We start from the raw sequence: 9,776 nt of genomic DNA, 5'->3' as shown, positions 1-9,776 counted from the left end.
AGCTGAGCTAGGCCCGCTTATGTTAAAATTTAAAAATATATTGCACTATGTTAAGGGAGTCGTGTTCCCTTATTTATTTTATAGAATAAGGGAATTTTCTAGTGGATGCTTTAGGAAGATTATTATAGCATTAAAAAAAATCTAATTGAAAATTATGGAAACTTTCCATAGTTTCAACGCCTATTCTTGAAAATGCGTTTCAACTGCAAAAATAAAACCTAAAACTAAAGCCACCGTGGCGTGAGGCCAAGTGTTCAAGTTCAAGCTTCGTCAATCACCACTGATGTCGTTCACCATTTACGCTACTTAAGAGTTTTCTTTTGTTGACTATCGTATTAAGAGTCTTCTATGGGACGTTTTTCAGTCATCGGACGCTTTTCACTTACCATGCTACTTAAGAGTTTTGTTATGTCGAATGTTGCATCAAGAGCCTTCAACTTTCTACAACGCCTTCACCTCTTTCAACTTAGTCATTCACCTGCATCAAAGGTATGTAACTTTGATGTTTTTTTTTTTTTATGTTTTGAATTTTAATTTATTGATAAATTTTTGGTTGTCGTTTCTCTTGCTAAATATTGTGATTTGTGAGTTTGTCAGTCTTCTTCTTGCTTCATGTCCAATTTTTTGTTTTTTGATCTTAGCGAGCAGAAGCTTTAAACAAGCTGATTACGATTAATTAAATTATTAAACGAGCTAAAAAAGAACACGTGTTCCAATGAGCAAGAGTCGAGCTTGAGGCTCAATCATTAGAAAACGAACCAAACCCTGTTTCAGCTCGACTCAGTTCGAATTCAACCCTACCTGCACCCTATTCCTCCTCTTTTCCTATAAATAATAGTGTTGATGATATATAATCATATGTTTAGGAGTAATTATAATTTTTGAAAATATAAGAGGTGTTAATAACTTTTTTTCAAGAGGTTTTGAAAATTCAAAAATAGTTTAGGGGTTCTTTAAAATTGTTAAAAATGATAGTTACACCTCTATAAATTAAATAGAATACAATAAATTAGTAGTATAAATCTCATGTTACAAAGTGTTGTGTCCATAATAGTATTTGATTTTAAAAATTGATTTATGATATATTCTTTAGAGTAAAATTATCATATTTAAAATATTTAGTGTTTAATAAATATTATTATTTTTTATTTTTTTAAATTAAAAGATAATAAAATTATTATTTTATTTTTACACCGGTAATTTTTTTTTTTAAATTGAGTTTTATTTTTTGGTAAGCAACTGTAGCTGGAAAAGCTTATATTTCACACTTACATATATACATATATATGTGCGTGTCTGCGCAAGTTCGTAAGATATTTAAGCCGTACAAATTGTAATGTTCCAAAGAAATGAAATCATGGTCCAAAGGCGAAAATATCTGGGAAGGGTAAAAGAAAATGAAAATAAAATCAAACTGATATGACTTAATGAGTCGTTGGCGTGGAAAAGCGTAAGCATATCTACGGTGTACACAATGAGTTCACCGCATATCCAAGCCACAAACTACTTGCCGCTACAAGCTTTGGAATCATGCTCAACCATGGCTGAGTTGAAGCAATTTCACTCCCAAATCATCAAACTCGGACTCTCAACTGATAATTATGTCATCGGCAGGGTTGTTAAGTTTTGTTCTGTCTCAAAAAAGGACAGTTTGATATATGCCCTCAAAGTTTTTGACACAATTCCCAAGCCAGATGCATTTATTTATAATACTATAATGAGAGGTTACTTGCAACGCAACTTGCCCAGACCTTGCATTCTTCTGTACTCTGAAATGTTGCAAGATTTTGTTTTGCCGAATAATTTCACTTTCCCTTGTGTTTTGGGAGCCTGTTGTGACGGTTATGCTATTGAAGAAGGGAGACAAATCCATGCCCATACTTTAAAGTTAGGATTTGGTTTAGATGGGTTCACTCAAAACAGTTTGATACATATGTATATGAATTTTAAATCTTTGAAGGAAGCTAAGAAGGTCTTTGACAAGATGTTAAAGAGGGATGTTGTTTCTTGGACAAGTTTGATAAGTGGTTATGCTAAGTGGGGCTTTGTTGATGAGGCATTAAAAGTTTTTGAGTTGATGCCTGCACGGAGGAATTCTATTGTTTGGAATGCTATGATTGCTGCTTACGTCCAGAGCAATCGGTTTCATGAAGCGCTTGCTTTGTTTCAGAGGATGAAAGAGGAAGATGTGGTTTTGGATAAGTATATCTTAGCTAGTATGTTATCAGCCTGTACAGGGTTAGGGTCGTTGGAACAGGGAAAATGGATACATTGTTACATTGACAAGCATGGGATTGAATTGGACTCGAAACTTGCTACTTCGATAATTGACATGTATTGCAAATGTGGGTACCTGGAGAAGGCTTTTCATGTTTTTAACGGGTTAGATAGTAGAGGAATTTCTTCATGGAATTGTATGATTGGAGGGCTAGCAATGCATGGAAAAGGAAAGGCTGCCATTGAACTTTTTAAGGAGATGGAAAGTGAGATGGTTCCTCCTGATAATATTACATTTGTCAATCTCCTTACTGCTTGTGCTCATTCGTGTTTGATTGAAAAGGGGCGCCATTATTTTCAATACATGACTAAAGCTCATGGAATTGAACCCAAAATTGAACATTATGGATGCATGGTTGATTTACTTGGAAGAGCTGGAATGTTAGAGGAAGCAACAAAGTTTATTGATGAGATGCCCATGAGTCCAAATGAAAGTGTATTGGGAGCTCTTCTTGGAGCTTGTAGAATTCACAAAAACAGCGAGTTGGGAGAGAAAATAGGGAAGAGATTAATCGATCTAGAACCTGACAATAGTGGGCGATATGTGTTGCTATCCAATATTTATGCCAACACTGGCAGATGGGAAGATGTTGCTAATGTGAGAAAATTGATGGATGAAAGAGGAGTGAAGAAAACTCCAGGATTTTCTATCATTGAATTAGAAGGTATTGTAAATGAATTTACCGCTGGAGGAAGGGCTCATCCTGAAGCTAAAGAAATATACGCCAAAGTTGATGAGATGTTAAAATATATAAGATTATTTGGCTATGTGCCTGAAACTGAAGGAGTGTTACATGAGGCTGAACAGGAGGAAAGTGAGAACCCCTTAAATTACCATAGCGAGAAACTTGCAATGGCCTTGGGGCTATTGAAAACTAGACCGGGAGAAACTCTTAGAATCTTGAAGAACTTGAGGGTCTGTAAAGATTGTCACCAAGCGAGTAAGCTTATCTCAAAGGCCTATAATCGTGAGATCATTGTAAGAGATGGGAACAGGTTTCACCATTTTAAAATGGGTGAGTGTTCTTGTGCAGATTATTGGTGATCCATTGTAAGGATCTTGTTTATATTTTAAATGTCAACGCATTTTACAAATGTTTGTAAGACTCATCCATCATATTTGGTAATTAGTTTGCTTGTAAAGTGGCAGCCTGTTTTGGACACATAACGCATCCACCTTTAAGTATATTTGAGACTGGTGGAGGTGGACTGGATAGAAAAAAAGAAAGGAGAAAATGATTGAAAGATATATGTATAATCAAACACTAAAGTAGAAGTCTCAAAGATTTGAAAATGATTCGCTAAAGTTATTATTTTGGAATATAACAATATGTCAAATCAAAGTCAAACTATTAATCACTTATCTTTGATTCGGAAATTGAAATATTTACAACATTTTATTTGGAATTTCAACAAAAGATATTGGTTTTAACTTATAAAAAATGTAATATGCTAATTAAAAACTATTAACTCTTAATAAGGAACCTTATTGAAGAGTGAAAAAGAACATGAAAGCTTAAGTTCCCAGGTAGTGGGAGGAGATCAAAGGTTTGACCACATGGATATTACAGAATGAGCCAGGGACTCATAAGCATTGGTTAAGGGAACCACTAAAGTTATAGCAACACAACCACTACATGTGAGTTTCAAGGAAGTCAAATTGAGTCAAAACAAATTTTATAAAACAGGGTAATTCCATCCTCTCATAATTTGCTGGTCACAAAGGTATAACCCATCGAGTAGTAGTCAATTTAATAAACACCCACTTCAAATGAGCCATTCCAATTAAGTACCTTTTTAAATATATATAGCGGCAAGGGAAATATAGTCATTTTATAAAGTTTGTTAAGGGTAATATGATCATTTCCTTTTCCTTTAATTCTATCTTGGAGGTTTTTTTTTTTTTTTGATGGAGTTAGATTTTGTGTGGGGTTTTGTAGTTTAAGAATTCAAATGGATAAAAGCTAAGGGATTTGTAGTTTATGAAATTAAATAGATTGGAACTTAATTTTGCTTAACCTTAAGCGGAAACTTGTAATTTAATCTTAAAAACTAAGTATTTTAAATTAGGGGTGGCAACAGGGCAAGGAGGGATCAAATGCCCTCATCTCCATCCTTGTCCTTGTATAGGAATCATTTTTTCATCCCAATCTTGTCCCCAATATAGGAATGATGGAGAATTCTCATCTCCGCCTCATGAGAAAATTTTCTTTCTTTTTATCCTCACCTTTCCTGCAAGAAAATTCTTTTCCTCTTCCATCATAATCAGAAAAATAATGAAATATTTATTACATTTAGGGTATACTCATTATAATTAAAAATTTTAAAAGGTGTTTCAATATTTAAAGATTTATAGGATATATAATGGAGAGGACAAATCAAAGAACGAATAGGTCAGGGAAGGGACAAGTTTATGATACATGTATTCTTGTTTCGTCCTGTCTCTGCTTACAAGGATTTCTTTTAATAGAGTTAGATTTTGTGTGGAGTTTTGTAGTTTAAGAATTCAAATGGATAGGAACTATAGTGTCCCCAAACTAAATAGTTAAGGGATTTTTAGTTTATGAAATTAAATGTGTTGGAACTTAATTTCGCTTAACCCTAAGTGGAAACTTGTAATTAACTATTAAATATTAAGTATTTTAAATTAGGGATGAGAACGAGAAAAGTAAGGGTCAAATACCCTAATCCTTATCCTTGTCCTCATACAGGAATCTTTTCTCTATTCTCATCTTGTCCCCAATATGGGAATGACAGGAAATTCTCATCTTGAAAAAATTTTCTCTCTCATTTTCCTCTCCTATAGGAAAATTCCTCTCCTATTTCTCTTACCATCCCTGTCAAAGAAATAATAAAACATTTATTATGCATTAGGGTGTATTTGTAATAATTCAAAATTTTTAAATGTATTTCAATATTTAAATATTTAAAGGATATGTAGGGGATGAGACCAACAAGGGGAAGGGATGAGTTGACAATATATCTATCCTTGTCCTGTTTTGTCTCTAATTACAAGGATTTTAGTCGTCCCTATCCTCATTCTCGTCCTTGTTACTGATATGAAGCTGCCCAAGGATCCATCAAACAACTTTTCAAGCTCCACTATCTTAGCCAAAACCCATGCCTCAACTCCATGTTAACCGGTACTACACTTATCTTTGGGCCCAAACTATTCCCTTAAGTGTAATATGCTCACTTGAATCTAAGTCTAGTAACTAAGACCAATATAGATGCATGTGTGTTTAATATATATTAGTTTAATCTTGTACTTTATTATCATAAACTTCATTAAGCATTTTTGTATTAGCTCACCTTGGGAAGACACAAATCCAAGTCAACAAGCAAGGAAAAGCATTAATGGAGGAGTGGCTCAAGGTTTCCTGATTCGACAAAGACAAGGTTGTCAACTTTAGGGGGCTCCTTATCCCTTGCCACTTGAGGAAAGTCCTATAAACTAATATTTTACCTTATATTTGTATTCAAATGTATTGGTTTATTGTTTTTTAAGGCCTATATAAAGGTCTAACTTCTCTATGTAATATCTAGAGAGAGTCTTGGTTAATGAAAATCATGGTGCTTGTCCATTCAGCAACTAGTTTTCTTTATCCATTCTCCCTTAGCCAGAGATTAATATTGGATTTACCTTTGGTTGGTGGTTCTTCTTTAAGTCATGGTGTGTTTTTGGTCAATTATTCTTTTCTCTTTTATCTTTTCTCTCTTGACAGAGTTAGGTGGTGGAATCCATTAGCTGGTGTTGTTTTTTTAAGTCTTAGGTTGTTTCTTGGTCATTAATCTCATTTATCCTTTCTCTTTTGATCAAAGATTGGTGGTGGATTTCCTTTGGCTAGTGGTGCATCCTCTAAGCCTTGGGTTGTTTCTTAATCAAATATCAACATATCAAACTTGTTTTCTTTTTTTCTTACTTAGTCGAACCTGTCCAAGTAATTTGCATGAGCTTTGAGATTTAACTCACTTAGAACTCAATCTATAATTGAATAAGAACAACATCAGTTTCTATCAGAGAATCCCCTCTTCTTTCAAGAAGAGATTAGTCAAAGATCGAATTTGATAGACTAAACTGTCATCATTATTTTAAATAGGAAGAAGTAAACCGTGTGATAGAGCAAGAGAAAAACCTATTTCCGTAATATCTAAAACAAGTCATTAACATACAAACAATCCGTCTTAGTGAACTTTCAATATTAGTGAATTCATAGAACTTAAGTCTTTATCTTGATTTGTTCAATTAGTTAAAATATGCTAGGCATGGAGTTCCTCTGCATGGCAAAACCTTTACAAAGTTGTATGATAATAATTCCATCGATTTGAGCTTTAAAATTTGTAAGTGAAGTTGCAATGCTGAAAAGTTTACCATTTTTTTATTATTATTACTTTGTTTTTTCGCCCTATTTTTTTAATATCTTGGCAAATTCTAAGCATTAAATTCATGGAATATAAAGAATTACAAATTAGAGAGAAATGCATACATAAGGAAGAAGAAGGAAAACAATGGAAACAAACTTTTTCATAATTCTCATTAACTTTTTTACAAAACAAATACAAAAAGGATTTTAACTACCTAACTCTCATTCTTTATTCAATTCAAAAATGACACTATCATACTAAAACCCAACACACCATTTCATTCCTCCATAACCATTGCTAAATGTCACTATATTACTCTTGACAATTCAAATTCACATCATATCTTTTCATTTTATATTCACTATAAACATATAAAAGCTAGTTGGGCTCGATTTGGAATCATAGAATGAATGAGAAGTAGCCAAATATTCATCTTTCATGGTAGCCAAAGGTTCTAATTTGTCATCCACTTTGAAAATCGATTATCATATTACAACAAAGGTGTACATGTACATAGTGATGGAAATTTTCAAATTGCCAAAATTTGGTGACATAATGGAATACAATTTAAAAATTAAACAAGACCTAAAACTCCTATATAGAATCACGTTTTAGGATGTATTATCATGAAACATGTAAACAACACATATAGGGTGTTCAAGAACTTTACACATGCATTTGAAGGCTCCTTCCATCTTTACATGACCATGTGAATGCTTTCCAACCTACTATGAGGTAGCGCCTTGATATCCACACAAAAGACAAAATCGATCATATGAGGTTGGTAAGGCTTTATGAATAGGTAGGTTTTTCACATGAACATTCATTCATCTTTAGAATTAGGTAAAAACTTTGAAAGTGTGAAATTCATTCTATATTATTAAACACAATGAACAACCATTCATGGCACATGAACTATTGTTTATCATTGATCCTTATCCTATATGATCTGTGATTTATTCAAATTGTAGGTGAGAATTAAAACGAAGCTCAAATAAAGTTTTATCCAAATCGTGTCACCATGAACGAACATTCATGGACAAAGAATGGTTGTTCATGGTTAAGAAAAAAAATCACACTAGACTGATTCAATCCTATCAAATGAACCTAGTCTAATCTCAATTAAGTCTTTATTCGAATACCTTAAGATTATTAACAAATGATCCAACACCTCTAAAGCCTGAATCAATTCCTATAATTTGTGACCTAGAAGCTTTCTACCAAATTGATAGTGTCTAAGTTCGGGTCAAATCTGGACATAGACTAAGATTGGCTTGTAACAAGGCATTATAGCCACTGAACTAATAAAGTGCTAGTGAACAGGTCTATGCTTTGCAAACTACATGGATACATACAATGCAATCCCTTTGTTAATTGATATCTTTCAAGGTTAAGACATAGATACACATTTATCTCAGTGACTCCTCGATATAAACTGATATACATCAATAACTGATACTTGGATTGGGCTTTGACCCGTCTATTATGGCCACAGATTCAAGTGGTCATCGATGTCTTCTAATATTCTCATTCAAGATATCACCTCTTATGCTCAAGAGCATTGAATCTGATAGTCTCCATACAGATATCGATATAACCAATCACCACATTTATGGTTACCTTAATTATGGTGGCACATTAGGTAACATTAAATCATACCGATCCTTACATGAGATGGTCTAGTAAACTCAAGTCTAAGGATAATATGTACTTGTGAGTTATAAGATTTATTCCATAGATACTAAAACAACCATCCATATGGAAATTCTTTGGTTAGGTCAATTCAATGAACACATCTTCAACATGCACCAATGTATTACACCAAGATGTTAGTTAACAACTTTAAAACATAAGAACTATCAACACCTTTTGGTTGGGTCATTTAACACTATGATAATTCTATCACTATCATTTGTGCCCTTGGTAAAAGAATATAAGGATTACAGACTTTTCTAAAATGACTTTCTAATGTGTTTATAGGGTTCCCACGATTAGTTGTCTAATCCTCTCATCACAATTATACCATTCTAAAGGCATATTATTCATGCAAACAAATTAAGTTAACATTAACATGAATGAATAATAAAATAACTTTATTAATAAATAATTAAATTACAATATTGACCCCAGTGGTTAACAAAACTAGTGGAACATTAAAACTTTCAAGATAAAGACTTTGGTTCGAGCCTATGTTACACTTGTGAAACCTTGACTTACCTAGTACAGTAATTGTGAGTCCGGTCACTATGTCTCAGATTTTTTCATCCAATAAATCTGGGTGGGGTCCTCGATTAATAAAAAAATTACAATATTACAAATGTACAAACCAATTGGCTCTAAGGCATTACCCTGATAATCTTTCACTTGCATTATAGTCAATCACTCATATGTCTAATGTCATATGCGACTACGTGTCTATCATACTTCTATTGCGATAAAGGCTTGGTTAGTGGGTCTACCAAATTGTCATCTATACCAACTCTCATGATTTTTATGTCTACATGTTAAATGATCTCTTGAATCAAGTGATATTGTTTGAGTATATGTTTGGACCTTTGATAAAACCTTGCTTTGTTTGCTTGAGTAATGGCTCTATTGTTGTTGTAGTAGAGTTCAATTGGTTAGGTAATGCTAGGAACCACTCCAAGTTCTATGATGAATTTCTTGATCCAAATAGTTTCTTTAACTACTTTAGAGAGAACAATGTACTTGAACTCTATTCTAGAATTAACAACTATACTTTACTTGGAGTTTTTCCAGCTAAATGCACCACCATTCAAACAAAACACAGATCTTAAGTAGGATTGAAAGTCATCTTAATTAGTCTAAAAACTGGCATTACTGTATCTTCTCATAATAAGTTTAATGTCTCTTCCATAAACTATAAATATATCATTAGTCCTTTTTAGGTACTTCAAGATATTCTTGATAAATGTCTAATGTTTCTCACATAGATCAGATGGATATTTGCTACAAGGACTAAGGCATATGAGACATCAACCCTTGTACATATCATGACATACATTGATCTTATCACGAAGGCATATGAGATTCAACTCATCTTATCTTTCTCAAATTATATCTAAGAACATATCTCTTTTGAGAGATATACGTTATAAGACATGAGTAGAAAT

General features: G+C 33.1%; 1 protein-coding gene across 1 annotated transcript; it reads left to right on the top strand.

Annotated features, from left to right (window-relative positions):
• Positions 1 to 1,311: 1,311 nt before the first annotated feature.
• Positions 1,312 to 3,440, top strand: LOC123210865 (pentatricopeptide repeat-containing protein At5g66520-like). The gene has a single exon (XM_044629356.1). The coding sequence runs from the start codon at positions 1,475 to 1,477 to the stop codon at positions 3,320 to 3,322; it is 1,848 nt and encodes a 615-aa protein (XP_044485291.1). The 5' UTR covers positions 1,312 to 1,474; the 3' UTR covers positions 3,323 to 3,440.
• The last annotated feature ends 6,336 nt before the right edge of the window (positions 3,441 to 9,776 follow it).

Source organism: Mangifera indica, chromosome 3 (assembly GCF_011075055.1).
Source record: "Mangifera indica cultivar Alphonso chromosome 3, CATAS_Mindica_2.1, whole genome shotgun sequence".
In the NCBI taxonomy this organism is placed as follows: domain Eukaryota; kingdom Viridiplantae; phylum Streptophyta; class Magnoliopsida; order Sapindales; family Anacardiaceae; genus Mangifera; species Mangifera indica.
The sequence above is the reverse complement of the archived record's forward strand: the minus strand, read 5'-3'. Positions and strand labels throughout refer to the sequence as shown.